The sequence below is a fragment of the Anastrepha obliqua genome, chromosome 1 (assembly GCF_027943255.1).
Source record: "Anastrepha obliqua isolate idAnaObli1 chromosome 1, idAnaObli1_1.0, whole genome shotgun sequence".
NCBI lineage: Eukaryota > Metazoa > Arthropoda > Insecta > Diptera > Tephritidae > Anastrepha > Anastrepha obliqua.
Window position 1 is genome coordinate 66,671,155 of NC_072892.1, and position 18,381 is coordinate 66,689,535.

At 39.2% G+C, this 18,381-nt stretch overlaps 2 protein-coding genes and 1 long non-coding RNA gene across 4 annotated transcripts in view; 1 reads left to right on the forward strand and 2 right to left on the reverse strand.

Moving 5' to 3' along the window:
• Window positions 1–81: 81 nt before the first annotated feature.
• Window positions 82–1,172, reverse strand: LOC129249758 (uncharacterized). 2 transcript variants are annotated; one of them, XR_008582711.1, is made up of 5 exons: window positions 991–1,170; window positions 843–931; window positions 721–788; window positions 305–660; window positions 82–257 (listed from the first exon to the last, which is right to left on the reverse strand). It is a non-coding gene; the product is annotated as an uncharacterized LOC129249758 (long non-coding RNA). The 2 variants fall into 2 exon arrangements; XR_008582710.1 differs by having other exon boundaries at window positions 82–660; window positions 991–1,172.
• Window positions 1,173–2,832: 1,660 nt separating this feature from the next.
• On the forward strand, window positions 2,833–5,628 carry LOC129252911 (another transcription unit protein). Its single transcript, XM_054891069.1, has 4 exons — window positions 2,833–2,966; window positions 3,027–3,120; window positions 3,180–4,020; window positions 4,078–5,628. Exons 1-4 carry the CDS (start codon window positions 2,936–2,938, stop codon window positions 5,446–5,448), a joined length of 2,337 nt encoding a protein of 778 aa, XP_054747044.1. The 5' UTR covers window positions 2,833–2,935; the 3' UTR covers window positions 5,449–5,628.
• Window positions 5,629–12,480: 6,852 nt separating this feature from the next.
• LOC129252147 (CDC42 small effector protein homolog) overlaps window positions 12,481–18,381 on the reverse strand; it is a 35,966-nt gene continuing 30,065 nt past the window's right edge. Inside the window, exon 3 of the mRNA XM_054890906.1 lies at window positions 12,481–13,775. Coding sequence (XP_054746881.1) covers window positions 13,767–13,775 — 9 coding nt within the window. The 3' untranslated portion in view covers window positions 12,481–13,766. The remainder of the gene's footprint in view (window positions 13,776–18,381) is intronic.

Sequence of the window (18,381 nt, forward strand, 5' to 3'; positions counted from 1 at the left end):
AATTTACTATATTAGTTTATAGTTTAAAATTTGTCTACCTTAATTTACTTTATTAATATAGACTAAAACTAATACATCGAAAAATTTTAGATATTGGTAATATAATCCACTTTTAGTAATTGTGATGGTTTGTAAATTTACGTATATCAATACCACGTGTCTCAGTAATGAATCAGAGTGGAAATATGAGGAATGTGGGTGCACTTGCTCGTATAGGTGTTGGAACGCTGCACTTACTTCAGGCAGAAATCAAAAACCTGTAAACCAAAAACTTAAAAATAACTCACAAATATATCATTACAACTTATCTGTAATTGTAGACTTAAAGCGCGAGGACTTGCTCGTGTAGGTGTTGCGCATACATCTACGTACAGCATATTGTTCTAGACGGGGTAAGGTATCGACGTGGACAGCCAGTTCGGAAGTCAAATTCATTTCAGAGGTAGCAGTACTAGGCACATAATAACCGTCACATGTTAAACAGGTATTTGCACCATCATACACAACACGCTCCATGTCTCCTATGAAATTGTCCGTAGCACCACATGAGACAATGGTAGAAATACGCGCATACGAGCTTTCCTTTCTAAAAACCACAATAGTTGGGCCACCTAGCTCTTCAACACACACCTTCCGCAGCAATTGCTCGTCTGTGAAGTCCTACAAATAAAAACTTTTTATTTATTACAATTTATTAGCAAATATTCTAAAAGAACTTACTAACTGTAGTTTATGTATTGTATGTAAGGTGGTCTCTGTTATATTTGCAAAAACGCTGCTATAAAAACCTATGAATGAAAAAGTTTAAAAAGAATTTTTACAAATGTCTGATCTGGACTTACATGTATGAAAATTCACAAACCGGTGGTTTTCTGCAGCAGAAAGCCGACTCCAAATAATCGACTATCACCATATGTAAGACATAATCGACCTAAATAGTGAAAAACGACATTAATTTACAAAATAATTAGCTTTTATTATTATACTTACTTGAATGTTTACAAACAGATAAAAGATTTTCAACGAATAATAACAAAGCAAAGCGTCAAAGTGGAAACGGTGTTGCCGACCAAATAATTTGCACCAAAAGTTTAGTTTTTACTACAATTCAAAAATTTTTTTGTGAAATAGGTACTTTTTTTTGTAAAGAAGCAACACGTTTTCAAATAAGGGAGCCGATATGTCAAGAGGGAGCGAGAAAGCTGTTTACTTACCTAACCTTCTATAATTGAATCATGGTTCTTTACGATGAAAATAAAAATTGTTGACTAAATTTTATTACCGGCAGTCTTCATTCAATGAATGAGAGAATACTGAAGGTTGCGAACTCACTCTCAATGAATTTAACAGAATCATGTCATGATTTCAGAATTTTGTTTTCGTTTTTTGTTTACAAGCAACCCTGCGTGTATGTGTATATGAATTTAATTTGAATAATATGTTGTTACGGGTGATTTTTAAAAGCTTATGAGTTTTAACAGAAATATTGGAATTAATTTTTTTTTTTTATAATTTGGTAGATAATTTCATGGCATTGATTTTGTGCATATTATATCCAGCACATGTCCGCTGCAGCTATGAGTTTTTTTTTTTTTGACTACTTTTTGTAATAAATCTGTCCGTACGACGTCAAGGGTGGTTTGAATAATCGATTGTTATCTGCGCTGTATGGCAAGTTGCGCCGTCTTCTTGGAACCAAATGTCGTCGATGTTTAGCTGATTAATTTTTGGCAACAAAAATTCAGTTAGCATGGTGCTATAACGCTCGCCATTCACCGTAACGGCAGCTCCTTCCTCATTTGCCGCTGATGCCGCTGATGCTCTATGAACTTCGCGAACAGATTTATTTATTTATTATTTTTTTTTCAAGGTAAATTTCCCTAATTTGAAAGCGTTGTTAAGGCGTTAAGGAATCGTTTGATGACTTGTCAAAAATTAGTGAACAAAAATGTAAAGACCATTTACCATTCTAAGCTGTCAAAACAGAGTTATTGATATTGATAGTTCTCACGCAGCTACAAAAACACCAAAAACGTTGTGTAAAAAGGATAAATTTCCGATAAACTTTGGGAAGATAAGAATTTGTTCATAATACGCGAGATAATTGAGATTGAATTACTTATAAATTGTTTAATTCCGTCCTAAAATTGTGTATGTCGAATCACCTAACTAATTCAAATGGTAATTGGGAGGTGAATTACGAATGGCGACGGAAAGTCTATGCGGAGCCCAGGTGTCTGTGAACTGCTCCATGTGATGAATTTATCCTCTGAGCTATCATATAAACTGTCAAATTTGGATCAACTTCCACAAGTTCGAGCAAGGGTTCAGAGTTAAAGACTTCTGGACGATCAGCGCGCTGGCCATCCTCCATGTCGCAGTTACCACTTCGGAATCTTAAAAACCATTTTTGCACAGTCCTTACACTCACGGTATCCTCTCCGTGAACAATGTTTATTTCAGCAGCAACAGTTGTTGCATTTTTACCACTTAAAAAAAAAAATACAAAATGTGCCTCTTATAGGCATTCGGAGATTCCATTTTATTTTTTAACAACACTTGCTTCTATCCGCGATTAAAATCAATTGTTGAATGCACAATAAATCAAAGAAAATATAAATAGTTCCGTTATATTCCGCGAATAATTTTTTGTATGCAAAAATCGTACAAAAGTGAAATTATGGGTAAAATACGCACGAACTTATGGACTGACCTAATATTTACAAAAACAAAACAAAAATCCTGATTTTGTAAAAAATTTCATAAAAGAGACTACAATGTTCTGCATTGATATTTTTAAATGTTGGTCACCTTAACTTGCTAAGCGCAATGCTTGATTTTAGAGAGAAGAGTATCGAGTATTTATTTTTGCTGTCGTTTCATCACTAACTGTGTCGCGTTTATTATTATTTGTTAAATAATTGTAGATTGTAAAATGGTTCGCGATGATTCCGTCGATGGTAGCGGTGAGTAAAAAATATAAGAATTTGTAAAGTTATTCAATAACTGTTCTACACAAATAACAGGTTCTGAATCTGAAGTCAGTCACAGCCCAACTCCGTCGCCTCAGACTGCACCAACGCCGGGTTACACATTAGAAAACCATGATCCTGAACCCGGGTAATAGTAATCGGATTAATTAACTTGTATCTTCTTTAATTTTTTCCAATTATTTGCAGTACACCGCATAGTCGAGCATCAGAGGGTAGTGGTAGCGATCGCAAGTCACGTTCTCGGTCACGTTCATCTTCGAGTTCGGCATCTCGCAGCAACTCCGGATCACGTTCCGGCACACGTTCTCAATCCGGTTCACCACACAGCAGGCCCTCGGGTTCTGTGCATAGCCGACATTCTGCAACACCAATTGTCAGTCGAGAACACAGCCCCGCTGGAAATCGTGAACATTCAACAGCAGTTAGCCGTGAACAATCAATTGTTAGAAGTCGAGAACAATCACCGGCTGCAAGCCGTGAACATACGCCCGTTGCTACGCATGAGCAATCGTCTGTTGCTCAAGAGTCATCTCCCAAACGCAATGCAACTACACCAGCCAACCAAACACCCAACGATGAAGATACCCGTTCACAATCGCCTAACTTGCAAATAGATGATCGTGCTAATTCACGTTCCCGTTCCCGTTCTCGTAGTCAAAGTCACCGCTCACGCTCTGGCACACCACGTTCAAAATCTGGAGGCTCCTCACGCTCTGGATCAGGGTCTCGATCGCGTTCTCGTTCTCGGAGTGGCACAAGGTCACGTTCAGGATCGCGATCGCATTCTGGCTCACGCTCGAGATCAGGTACACCGGTATCGCGCAAATCTGGAAAGTCTGCAAGCGGATCTGAATCAGGAAGTGATTTTGGTGCACGGCAAAGGAAGAAGCGTAAAGCGTCTGCATCTAGTGGATCCGAGTCTGAAGGTGCTCAACGTAAGCGAGGTAGTGGGGAAGAAGGCGATGGGACAGCCGCTGTAAGGGCAAAAAAGGCACGAATCATCGATACGGACAGCGAAAATGAAGAGGTTTTTGTTTAATTATTACTTAACTATTCGTTTCTTTGAATTCATAAATATTTCCAGCCGTCACAAAAAATTGACGCAACTGATATTTTTGGTGATGCCGATGATATAAGTTTATCGGAAGACGAAGGTCCCAAATCGGATACCGGTTCACGCAAGAGTCGCTCACGAACGCGTTCACGTTCAAAGTCAAAATCCAGCTCCCGCAGTGGTTCACATCGCTCAGCTTCAGGGTCCCATTCACGCTCTCGATCACGTTCTTCTGCTTCGCGGTCTCGCTCAAGAAGCCCTGCCCGTGTTGAGGAACCACAACAAAAAGAAGACGAACCAGAGCATATTCCCGAAACACGAATCGATGTGGAAATTCCACGAATCGTAACTGATCTGGGAAAGGAAATACATTTCGTTAAGCTTCCTAATTTCCTTTCAGTTGATACGCGACCTTTTGATACCGAAACTTACGAAGATGAAATTGACGAAGAAGAAACTATGGACGAAGAAGGTCGACAGCGCATCAAACTGAAAGTAAGTAACACCATACGTTGGCGTGAATATATGGCCAACAATGGTGACATGATCAAAGAATCGAATGCGCGTTTTGTGCGCTGGTCAGATGGTAGCATGACGTTGCATTTGGGCAACGAAACTTTCGATGTTTATCGCCAACCATTGCATGGTGATCACAATCACATGTTCATTCGTCAAGGTACGGGTTTGCAAGGGCAGGCGGTCTTCCGCACCAAGCTGACTTTCCGACCACACTCGACGGAATCGTTTACACATAAGAAAATGACAATGTCATTGGCCGATCGTTCACAAAAAACCAGCGGTATTAAGATTCTCACTCAAGTCGGCAAAGATCCGACTACCGATCGTAAATACAATCTCAAAAAAGAGGAAGAAAAACTGCGTCAAGCGATGCGCACTCAGCAGAAGCCACAACCAAAGAAAAAGAAAAGTGGCGCGCATGATGCCCATGGCGGCGCTAATTCATCGTACCATCACGATGATGGCAGCGATGACGAAAATGCTATTTCTCTTAGCGCTATTAAGAATAAGTATAAAAAAGGCAGCGGTGGTGGTGGTGGTGGCGGTGGCGGTGCCGGGTTTGGCACGCCATCAGTAACGTCCGAACAAAAGGGCTCGGCTATTTATTCGTCAGATGAAGATGATGGCTCTGACTTCGAAGGACGACGCAGCAAGAAAATGGACAAGACAAAATCGGTAAAGGCACTGCGCGACTCTGATAGCGAGTCGGATGAAGAGCATGGCAGTGGTAAGGGTAGTGCCGGCGGTAGCGACAGCGAGGCCAGTGGCAGCGGCAGCGCCAGCGGGAGCGGGAACGAAGGTGGTGGCAGTAATCGCGGAAAAGGCGGTGGCAGTGGCAGCGGAAGTGGCAGTGACAACGATGAACATACGGCAAATGATTAAACAATAAAAAAAAAGATTCACGCACCAGTATAAAGGCAATCGATTTTGCTGGACCATTTGCAAAAATTGCCACATTTTACATACATTTATTATATAGTTCTGAGTTTCATTTCATAAATTGTTTGAATTGCATGTTCGATGTAAATTATATCAATAAATGAAGAGAAGTGGAAGCGTAAATATGTATGGGGATTTCATGCCATTGGCAATAGCATCTTCATCTCAATATTGTAGTTTTTTAGCATGTTTGGCATTACAGAGGTAATGCGTATAATCCTAACTGCAGCTCTCGAGGTCATCATGAATAACGCTCAACTTCAGTTACATAAAGACCTAATTGCTTAGAACTTAAGACTTGGCACAAAAGCTGCGTGGGGGAGTAGGGAGCGAAGTAGCGCTGAACATATGTATGTAGCTCTCTCTTACCATTTTCTTCTTAGACGAAGAAGTTGGCATACATAAAAGATTACTTTCCTTTCTTAACAAATATAACGTGTTAAATAAAAATCAATATGGCTTTCGCCAAGGAAAATCAACAAAAGATGCATTAGCTCATTTTGCTGAATATATATATAAAAATCTTGATAATAGTAAACCAATTATTGCAATATTTTTAGATTTACCAAAGGCTTTTGACACGGTTGACCACAAAATTCTAATACAAAAATTAAGCGATATTGGTATCCGCGGACTCGCCTTGAATCTTATAAAGAATTATCTCACTGGCAGAACACAATGTGTAAAGGTAGATGGTATTGTTAGTAGTGAAACGATTGTAGATATTGGAGTCCCTCAGGGGACAGTATTAGGCCCTTTATTATTTTTGATATACATAAATGAAATATATAGTGCTGTACAATTTAGCCAAAAAAACCCTCACAATATAATATCGTATGCTGACGATACAACCATTCTTATAAGTGGCGATACTTGGGAGGATGCTGAATTAAATGCAAATTTAATTGCAAATAAAATATTTACATGGATGTGTCAAAACAAGTTATCTGTGAATATTAATAAAACGGTATTTCTAACTTTTGGAGTTTATAAAGATTCTGTACCTGGAAATATTAATATATTTATGCATAATCATGATTCTAACAGCAAATGTAACTGTATTCCAATAACACGGGTTGAAAGCACTAAATATCTTGGCATTTTAATCGATTATAAGTTAAAATGGGATTTTCAAATTAATTATTTAATAAAACGAAATAGATATTTAATCTTTGTTTTTGCCAAATTAAAATATATATTAAACAAAGAACAATTATTAACTATTTATTATGCCCTATTTGAGTCAGTCACCTCTTACGGTATCGTAGCTTGGGGAGGTGCGTACAAATCTGAACTAAATAGGATTGAATTAGTACAAAATAAAATATTAAAAATAATATTTAAGAGTAAACAAAACTCAATAACGGATAATTCCTTAAATATTAACAACATTCTTTCGATAAAAAAGTTGTTCTACTTTTCAGCTTTAATACAAAATTACAATAACTTAAAGAATTCTTTTCTATCAAGGATAATAAATACTAGAAATAGACAAATTGAGCACATAAAATGTAAATTACGTATTGGTTCAAAATGTTACATAAACCATAGCATTAAAATATTTAATCAGCTTCCAATGAAGTTAAAAGCCTATGATGTAATTAACGACAAAAATAAAAAAGATATAAAAATCTGGTTAACAAAAACTAATTTACACCTATGATATTTGTTAATATCGCGCTATTTCATTGTAAAATTTCATTGTAAAATAAAAAAAAAGGAAAATTATTTTATGTCCTTCATAGAACCGCTAGATATAAGTAAGTTTGTTGTTAGTTATATTAGTTAGTAAGTCAAATGTATGTTACGTATGTTGCATACAAAATTTATTTTGTTAAATGTTATATTTAGTTTGTAAGATTGTCATTATAAATGCTACTAGCCTACGAACAGACTTTTAATAGTCTCTGTAGGACTTACAGTTTATTGTAAATTATAATGTATTATTATACTAGTAATAAATAAATTCAAAATTCAAATTCAAATTCAAATATATGTATGTAATCCAACGGCTTGAAACGTATTGCACATCGTAAGGGGAAAATACGTTAAATACTCATTATGGGATTAGGTTTATTATGCAAACAAGGTGTGGTTATTAAATAGCCAGTCTGACATATGGTACCTCTTATCGCCCGATTCCGTTACTTCCACTGTTGGGGGGGTAACTTTCCCACCGGCTTAAAAAGAATTTTCGCGCTCAATGATTCACCAATTTGGGTTTAGAGAAATTCATTCTACGATAGACGAAGTGTATAGACTAGTCCATATAAAAGAAGAAGCTCTGGAGAAAAAATGTGTTCGCAAAATGCGTTTATCAAAGCCCATGAGACTTCTCTACATCATTAAAGTTCTCTGTAAACATTAACCCAGTAAAAACTTGCAACTTCCCCTCAAAATGAAATATCATTTCTCTCTCCCTTTCCCCTACTTTGCAAGTTTCCTTCTAATCGAGGAGCCATTTTGTGATCAGGAGAAATGCTAATACAACAGCAACGACTAAGTAATTCTAAATTCTTGTGTTTTTGTTATTTTTTTGACACTACTGGCAAAGTGTACTTGGGGGCCATAAACGTCAAGTCGACAAATGAGCAAGGTAACACTAATGAGCAAGGTAACGACACATTTTTTCGTGCGTGCAGCCGGCTAAATCGAATTATAAGACGTTATCACGTCAAAAAAGAAGAAAACCAAAACCATAAGTACCTCGAAGTGTTATGACACACAATGGTGCAGAAATTATTTTATAATATGCTGTATAATTTCTCTTATTTTCTTGAGCTTTGCGAAAAATTGTATGTATATACATATGTATACATATGTACATTCTCATACGTATACGTATATACACAACAACTACTGGAACTCTCAGTTTACAAATAAGCGATTAACGACATTCACCGATAGTCCCTACCATCTAGTAGGGCCTTCCAAGCCGGTAAGAATGATGATGAGCACCGAAGCTAAAAATAATCCATTCAGTAGCGTCTGACCACAGGTTAATGTCGGTTACAGTTGGCGTCCGTCTTGCATGTTTTACTAGGGTACTTCCATAAGCTTGGCAATTGCAGCGTGCAACTAAATGCAGCAGTCCTACCACTAGACTAGAAAAGCTGAGCTAGTTCCTCATATTTTATAATTTTCAAGAAAATCGTTTGGATTTATGGGCAGAAAGTTACTGCCAGAAGCTTTGACCTCCGCATGAACGAATCAAAAACAGAATGTTTGTGCGCTGGAAAAGTTCCAAATGAATGTACATCTGCCCTATTGGGTGTTGTTGTTGTTGTAGCAGTAACTTTGCCCTGTCAGTGTAGTGTAATCAGCGATCGTCGTTGTCTAGCTCATCTAACGGTAGGCCCAAGAAAAAAGCTGTTTCGAATGGTTGGGTCCAGAGGGAGAGGGGATTAGATGAGTGGGTTTGATGGGGCATATGAAGAGGTGGTTAGAGTCGTGCGGAGTGCCTTCACATGCCGGACATATGTTTAGTATGTCGCGGTCGATTCTGAATAAGTAGGAGTTCAACCTTCTACAATATCCAGAACGTAGTTGTGCCGAGGTTACGCGGGACTCTAGGGGAAGTTGGAGCTCTTCGTCTGCGATGGGTGGGGGTTGGACTCCGATGACGGCATTCGGGGGTCGGGGGCTTAAGAAGGTGGTAAGGGTCTCCCGATGAATGTCGTTGCCTGTCTGTCTGTACACTGTCCGATCCAGTAGGTGTCGGTCTGTTTTGTCCTGGATCTCGTCCGCGTAATTGAGGAACTGCCTCGTGACGTGCCTGGGAGATAGCTTAGGTTCAAGCAGGTGTCTGCATGGGTGAGACCTGCGGTAACACTCTAGCAGGAACTGCTTACTGAGCCGTTTATTATGCTCCTTAACAGGTAGCATATGGGACTCGTATGAAGACATAGTATTGGGGACATTATTAGACATTCTGTCGCGGTCCTTATGGCAGGTCTGTAGCTCGTCCACTGCTAATCACTGGTTTCAGGCGACCAGACAGGCGCATCATAGTTTAGAACCGGTCGGCCTATTGCCTTGAAAATCGATAGCAACATTTCTTTGTCCCAAGTGCTGCCGGCCAGCGCCTTGAGGACCTTGTTGCGATTCTGTACTTTAGTGGCAATAGCGGTTGTGTGCGCTGAGAAGGAGAGCAACCTGTCGAAGGTAACTCCCAATATTCTGGGGTTGTTTAAAGTCGGAATTGATGTATCATCGACTTTCACCTTAAGTTGCAGCTTGACCTCCTTTGTCCAGGTGGTGAAGCGGATCGCCGTGGATTTAGTAGAGGAAAGTTGTAAGTTCCTCGCAGTGAAGAAGCGAGAAAGGCAGGCGAGGTAGTCGTTTACCTTAGAGCATAGGCCATCAATGTCATTGCCCGACGCCATTATCGTGCAGTCGTCGGCGTAGGAGACCAGGGAGACTCCCTCTGGTGGCTGGGGGTGTTTCGATATGTACAAGTTAAAAAGCAAGGGTGAGAGGACACCACCCTGCGGAACTCCTTACTTTATTTTCCTCTGTTTTGATGTTTGGTCCCGAAATAGCACCGACGAATGACGACCACTCAGGTAGTTCGCGGTCGACCTCTTTAGCCCTGGCGGGAATGTCGACTGTAAAATGTCATCTAGTAGCGTGGCATGGCTGACTGTGTCGAAAGCCATTTTTAGGTCCAACTCTATTAGGCAGGGGCGGTTTTGGTTGAGCCCACGGTTTACCTGGGTGTTAATGACGGTGAGTGCCGTGGTGGTACTTTTGAGAGCGGGCGGCATCGTTCAAATATCTTCGATCTATCATCTCTACGGACGCATCAACCAAACAAGAAGTGAGTGCAAGGTTCCAGGTTCTTCGTTTCTTTCTAAGCGAACGAAGCTGAAACTCTATAAAAGAATAATTAGGCCTTGCCTTACTTATGCTTTTGAAATCTGAGAGATGCGTATGGCAGAAGAACAAAAACGTTTAACATATTTCAGTGAAAAATTCTACGCCGCATGCTTGGCCCGGCACGGATAGAACACGTCAAATATTGCCTACGTTATAACGTTGAATGCCCAGCTGAGCTAAACGACTTCCAAATCGCCGGCTACATCAAGCTTCAGCGTCTTGAGTGGGCTGGGCATGTTCTAAAGATGAACTCAAACGAAATTTCAAAAAAGATCGCCCAAGGAATGCATAGATTGTCGCCAATATACAGGGTGGCTGATGAAAGCCGCTACCAAAAAAAAAAAATTGAATAACTTTTTTTCTTTTTAAGTTATCTCTTCCATTTTTGTTTTAATTTGCAGATTGATCTTTAAAATTTATTAAAATGGATAACTGGGACACGCAAACAAGAATTTGGATAGTCCGCCGCTATCACGCACTGGAGTCCGTAGTTTTGGTACAGAGAGAGTACAGGCGGATGTTTGGCGGCGATCCCCCGAACAGATGGACCATAATGAGACTGGTGAATAATTTTGCTGAGCAAGGAACAGTCGCAAGAAGGCCTTATCATCGAAACCCACCAGTTCGGACGGAGGAAACGATCGCAGCTGTAGCTGCAGCTATACAAAGCAATCCAAGGGTTTCAACAAGAAGCTTATCTGCTCAACTTGGTGTCAGCCGACAGTCTTTGCAAACAATAATGCACAAAGATTTAGACTTATTTCCCTACAAAATTCAAATGGTTAACAAACTGAATGCAGCAGACTTGCCGATTCGCTTGGAATTTTGACAGAAGATCCTGCAAATGGTGGAAGAAGACCAAAACATGTTAAACTGCCTTTTCATGTCTGATGAGGCCCATTTCGATTTAAACGGCAATGTGAACAAACAAAATTGTCGAATATGGAGTACTTCTAACCCACAGATACTCCACGAGACGGAATTGCATCCTCTTCGCGTGACAGTGTGGTGTGCGGTTTCCTCACGCTGTATTGTCGGGCCTTATTTTTTTGAAGAAAATGGTCACACCGTTGCGGTTACTGGAGACCGTTATTTGAAAATGCTGAAAGAATTTTTCTATCCAGAACTACGCCGAAAGAGAATTCCTTTCAACTCTGTGTGGTTTCAACAAGATGGGGCAACGTCTCACATAGCCCAGACTGTTATGACAGAGTTGCGACGAAAATTTCCCAATAAACTGATTTCAAGAAACTCCGAATTTCGTTGGCCCCCCAGGTCGCCTGACCTTACTGCACCTGACTTTTTCTTGTGGGGTTTATGTAAACAAGAAGTTTATAAAACAAAGCCAACAAATTTGGATGAACTAAAACAATCCATTCGGGCAACAATTGCGGCTATTCCTGTCGCAACTCTCAAAGCAGCAATGAACAACTTTTTACTAAGATGCCGCATTTGTGTCAACGAGCATGGGGGGCATTTAAATTCAATTATTTTTAAAACTAGTTAAGCTACATTTAATAAAATTTAATGACCTTCAACTTGAAAAAAAAAATAAATAAATTCCATATACTAAAAAAAAAGTTATTTGAGTTTCTTAATGTAGCAAAATTCATCAGCCACCCTGTATTTCAAGTGAAAAACAGCAAAGGACCGAGATTCTTGGTCGAAGTTAATGAGACAGCCCAAGGTTCAACGCGCAGCGTTCAACTTTTCGTACATCTATGGGGAATGTTTTTACTGCTATAACAACAACATGATGAGTAACTACAGTAAATGGGTTCAAAAAAAAAAACGTGCATAGGAGAAAACGCTTTTTTAATTCTGTTTCACCACTTTATTTGCGTTCATTAAATTTACGTATGTTTTTAATGCATAATTTCGAGTCCAAATAATTCCTAATACGATCATATAAATTTTTTTACAATATTTTACGCTGTAATTGTCACAACGTTTACTACCTTTTTTACAATCCAGATTTTTATAAAATAAGAATGTTTACACAATTTTCTGTGAGAAAAAGAACTTACAGTTAAGTAAATACGTATTTTATTTATTTTCTATTATTAAAATTGTAATTAGTTTATAATAAATATATATAAATAGTTCTTTGTGGTATGCGCGCACATACATATGAAGACACATACATATGCACTCACCATTAGCAGTATTCATTTCGATTTCTGTAAAATTGATTGTGCGTTTAAATGCATTTCAAAAAATTCAACAACTATTTTAAATTTATTTTTATTTCGATATTGTTTTTTTATTTTTTGTTAACCGGTTTTTTTTTTCTATGTACGATTATGTATGCGAAACTGCTACAAAAAATGCTTTCAGTACAATTTATCTAATGTTTGGTTGTGTCAAAATTCAAAATTCTAATTATAAATAAAGTAAAATGTACGTCCAAGAAACTGTGCCCTCGTATTCGCGGTCACATTTACTCCAAATTCGTTCGAACAAAAAATTATGTAGGCAGCTTAAAATGCTTTCTTAAGTACACAAATTAGTGCAAAATAAAATGCTTAATAAACATAGCCTAAAATGAAATTATATGTAAGTATATTTCGTTTTGATTTTGGTTATTCAAAATTCTTCAAGTATTGCTAGTAAAAACACAAAAGAATCCATAAATGTGTAAATAGATGTTAGCGAAAATTGCATATGTTTGTATGCTCAAAAAAGAAAAAACAAAAAAATACAAAACAATTTAAAGTTCATTAAAAATTAAAGGCACACATGTACATAATCTCTTACATACTCCATCTACATACTTTTAAAAAGAATTTTTAAATTTATTTTTTTTTACACACGCGCTGCATACTTTATTCTTGTGTTTCTGTTTGTTTCTTTTTCCTACAAAAGTATTCGTATATAGTCAAATTATTTAAAATCGACTGCAGTAGTTGCAAAAGATCGAAAAGAAAAATATCAGTTGAAGATTTCATAAAAAAATTTTCAAATATTTTACTTTTTTTCGATACTCTTTTTTATCACCAGCTACTAGATATCGATTTTCAGCCCTTTTTGTGCTAAGACCCAACGATAAATTAAAAATTAAATCAAATTCAAAAATGTTAAAAGATTTGATACTCTTTAAAATTGTGTTTCAGCTTCCAAAGTCTTACAATACATACAAAACAAAAAAACATATTATACATATGTATGTATATTTTATAAACGAATACAATAAATCATTGCGTGCGTGTTGTAAAAAATCTATAAGTATGTATGTATGTATACATGAGATTCAATTGATTGCACTGCGCTGATCGGGGTAATATCGTATTGTGTATATAAAGCGCCCGGATTAGGTGATGAAAATCCAGCTAAGGGTACTGTGCCGCAAGTGATATGATGAGCTTCGGCAGCGTTCATTAGCATCAGCAGGCCTGCATGAAGAAAAGAAAAAAAAAATGAGAAATTGCATAAGTAGGTACATACATACATATAACTTACATACATATAACATACTTAAACAAAAATTTGCCTCCGACTTGTTCAACTGCAATCACAGTTACAAGCAAATAAACCCCAATGGAATTCCTCTAAGGCTATCTTCAACAATCACGATGTTATAAAATAAAAGATATACAAGGGTATACTAAGGCCAATCATCTTTTTGCATTATAAAACGAGAACTGCAGTCCGTCTGTCATTTTTGCAACATTTCCCCACTAACCATCACAACATCCCAGTACCCCAGCCTTACACAAACGTACTCTCCATCCCTCTCTATCCTAAACAAACCGAGTGACTCTCATGCTAATATGATTTAAACTTTTTTTTAGCAAAATTAATCTTAAATATTATATTTAAACTTACTTATGTATATATATATATTAAGTATAATAATAATCCGTTCTTTTCGAAAGTAGATTTCTTAATAATTTCCAACTTACAACTAAGTTAACAAATATGAGTTTAAAAACTAATAGTGAGAGTCAAAATGTAAATTGTTGTTATTGTTATGTAACAAAGGGGAACTTGAAGAAGAGATGTGAGAATATATGGTAAGTGGAGGGGTAAGGAGAGAATAAGTAATAATACGTTCACATATAAGCCGATGATCTACTTTTTCGAGCTTAACTCAAAATCCGTAATTAAAAAGCGCGATTTCCCATACAAAATTTCTCTCCCAAAATCTGAGATTATAAAATAATCCCAGATAATAACGATACTTATTGACATACAACCCTGTGTTTTCTGTGTTATCGATAATTATTATTACGAATGTAAGGAGAAACATCAAAATAAATGAAATGGATGCCGGCAAAGAAAACAGGTCTGTAAACATAGTTCTAATAAAAGATTTGTTAAATATTATTAATTAGGGATTCGTTTTACAGAAAAAAGCGTGCGTCCATAAACGTTTTGTCCTCTTATTACTTATTATAAAATGTAATATAGAATATCCCATGCGCATTGCTGCCATAATTGTTTGCATCCTCAGTAAACGTCGCATACGGATTTCCTTCAACTGTTTATTATTAGCAGCCAATTAATTGCGCTATTAAATTCCTTCTCCTTGTATTTTCTTGATATCATTAATAATAATTAAAGAAACCAAAAACTCCTAAATATTTCACCAAAATAATTTCTATGAAGAAAAACTTCTCAACGCAGATTGACAGCTGATTGTAAATTTTGGAGGTAATCTGCCATATGTGAACGGGTAGATTAATTTGGTGGATTTATACATACATAGGTGATTAATGCATATGTGAACGTATTATAAGGAAGTGTGTGTTGTTGGTAGTGCATGTTGCTGGTAGAGCACGGTTATGTGACTGTATCAATTAATATTATAAAATGAACTTTGTAATAGTTTGAAGCCTCAAAAATCGATAGGCTTTGTTGCTCGTGCTTTATAATATTTATTGTAAATTATTTTGTAATAAACAAAGATTAATAACAATATTTTATCGAGTGTTTTTTAGGTGCATGAGAACTATCGATATCGCTAACTATGGTTTGACACCTGAGAATGATAAACTCTATTGACATATCTGTTCAGTGAGTTTTGGCAAGTCATCATGATGAAAAAATAATAAATCTGTTCGTGAAGTTCATAAAGCACTAGCGGCCTCATCGACCCTAATTTCTTTCGAGGTGAGGAGGGTGCTACCGTTATGGTAAATGGCGAGTGTTAGCGAGCCGTGCTGAACGAATTTTGGTTTCAAAAAATTAATCAGATAAATATCGCCGACAGTTGGTTGCAACAAGACGGCGCAACTTGCCATACAGCCCGCTTAACAATCGATAACAATATTCAAGCTAAGCTCCCTTGGGGGAGCCTGTTATCCCTAGAGGGCGCGTCCCCAGGTGGTGGATAGGGGAACACCTCCCAGATATGGAAGGTAGGAGAGTAGGTCTCCCGCGAACCACACAGGCCGAAGACGTAAACTTCGTTAAAAAAAAACTCCCTCAACCCAAGGTGTGATGCGACCCGTGCCTATTGGGTGGGTTTGGCAGCCGGGGGATTAAACAAGGCTGTCTTTGAACGGAGCCCTCCTGATATCAGGCCGCCTCAGGTTGTAACGGTGGCCTTGCCATGGTATGGGGCGCTGCCATGGTCGACCGGTTATTTCCCCTAATTCCTCCTTGGTCACCGCGCATGGCGACATGCGCAGCCCCTTAGGCGGGGCAGGTGACCGTACGAACCAGAATAATGAAACCAACAAAAAAACCAAAATCGGATAGCGGCGAGAAACAGACGGACAAAGTGACGGAAAGACAAACGGACGCACTGACAGCACAAGACAAACAAACGGACACACAAACTAAGCTACAGGACAAGCAATCGGTCACCCATGACAAACTGGGGATCGGATCTTCCACGGAGGATGAGCTCCTGGCCTCCAGCCAGGAAGCAGTTGAGGGTAAAGCTGTGGGCCACAGCACACCAACAACAATAAATAAACCGACAACATCCGCTAAAGCCATGGGGCAAAAGCGTGCCAATAAAGGCCCATCAAGGTACAAGCTCTACCAGAGGTCTCTCGCTATCCTTGGCAGGATTCGTAAGAACGAGACCGAAGGTAAAGCTCATCCCAAAGATGAGGCTGACAAGGCAAGGTGTCAAAAGGTGGTGGACGAATATCTGGCATTCCAAACCGCCCGAAAGACAGAGGCCAAGAAACGTAACCGTTCGCAAGACGAAAACAAAAGGGCAGCAAAGAAGCACAAGATCTCAGATCAGGGTGCGGTTGTCCCCACACTTACCAAACAGTTCAGTGAGGTGGCACGGGACCACCTTCAAATGGCACTGGTGGACGAAACTTCCAACCGCGGCAAACCTGTGCTTGAAAAATGGTCGGAGATTGAGGCACGGTTGTCTCGCATAATCGTCGACCATGTCATGGCGAACCCGGAGGGTCAATCGCCAGGTTTCGACTCGGTGGAAGTGGTTCGCGGTTGCCGGGTAATCAAATGTGATGACCAGTACTCATTGCATTTCCTGAAAAAAGCGATTGGCGAAATTCAGAACAGCTGGGATGGCTTGAGGCTCAAGCTCATTCTAGCTAGCGAGATACCACGAAGGCCGAGGGCTCGCATCTGGATACCAAACATGGAGTTTGAAGCCAATCAGCTGATTCCCTATCTCCAGGCTCACAACCGCGCAGTGCCGATGGCCGACTGGTCGATCATCAAAGCGGAGGCTCCGCAAAAGCACAGCGTGTCGTTCCTCCTTCAAATTACAGAAGAGAGCCTTGAACCACTGCAAAAAGTGGAAAATAAACTTCGGTTCGGCATACGGAAGGCCCAGCTGAAGATATTCCGTTCTGCGAATCCGGAGGAGGAGCAGGATGAGGTTGACGGCACCAGCGAACTGCTGACTGGCATGCAGTTAAATGACGCCGAACCTGCGGAAGCAAACCAATAAAAATGGTTTTAAAGGTTGTCCAAATTAACCTGCAGCATTCACAAACTGCAACGGACAACCTAACCGTTCTCCTAGGGGAGGAGAACGTTGACATAGCCTTAATTCAGGAACCCTGGGTGCGGAGCAACGAGGTGAAGGGGTTCCCTGGAAGAAACTACAATCTGTACTATAAGCGTACTCAAGGTAATCCTAGATCATGTATTGTAGCCAAAAAACACTTAAACATATTTTTAATCCCATCATACAGTTCACAGGATGTGACAGCCGTTGAGGTGGAAGCTGCTGACGGTGTCAGCATCACACTTGCATCCATCTATATGGCACATGATCGGCCAGCACCGCCCGAGGAGGCTTGTGGGCTTGTACTTGAGGCAACCAGAAACAAAACCCTGCTACTCGGATGCGACGCCAACGCGAGGCATGCGCTGTGGGGAAGCTCTGAGACAAACGACCGAGGTGAGTCTTTATATAATTTTATTATTGATACTAACTTATCGGTATGTAACAGGGGTAACACTCCCACTTTCACCTTTCCCAGTACGGAGTACTTCAGAGGATGGGAGGAAGTGATTGATGTTACTCTACTGTCTGAAAATAGCTCAGTAAGGGTAGATAATTGGAGGGTATCCAATAAAAGGTCATTTTCTGATCACAGTTGGATCCTCTACGATTTGGATCTTAAGGTAGATCCACCCCTACCGTATCGAAATCCTTTAAGAACCAACTGGAAGAGGTTCAAAAATGCAGTAAACAATAGGTTAGGAGAGACTCCTATCTCTCAAATCACTCTCACGGAAAACCTTGAGAGTAGGGTCATAACACTGGGAAAGGCATTTAGTAGGGCCTACAAAACTTCCTGCCCCATAAAATTTAGCAAAAAAACTCACCCTCCTTGGTGGAGCAGTGAGCTCTTAAAACTAAGGGAAAAATCTAGATCAACGTTTAACCTCAGCTACTCGACGGGAAATTGGGAATTGTACAGAGAAAGTCGGAGACAGTACAAAAAGGCAATCAGGGCCGCCAAAAAAGAGAGCTGGAGGGAATTTTGCTCGTCAATCGAATCCACCAGGGATTCTGCTAGGCTCAGCCGTGTTCTTTCCAAAGACCACTCA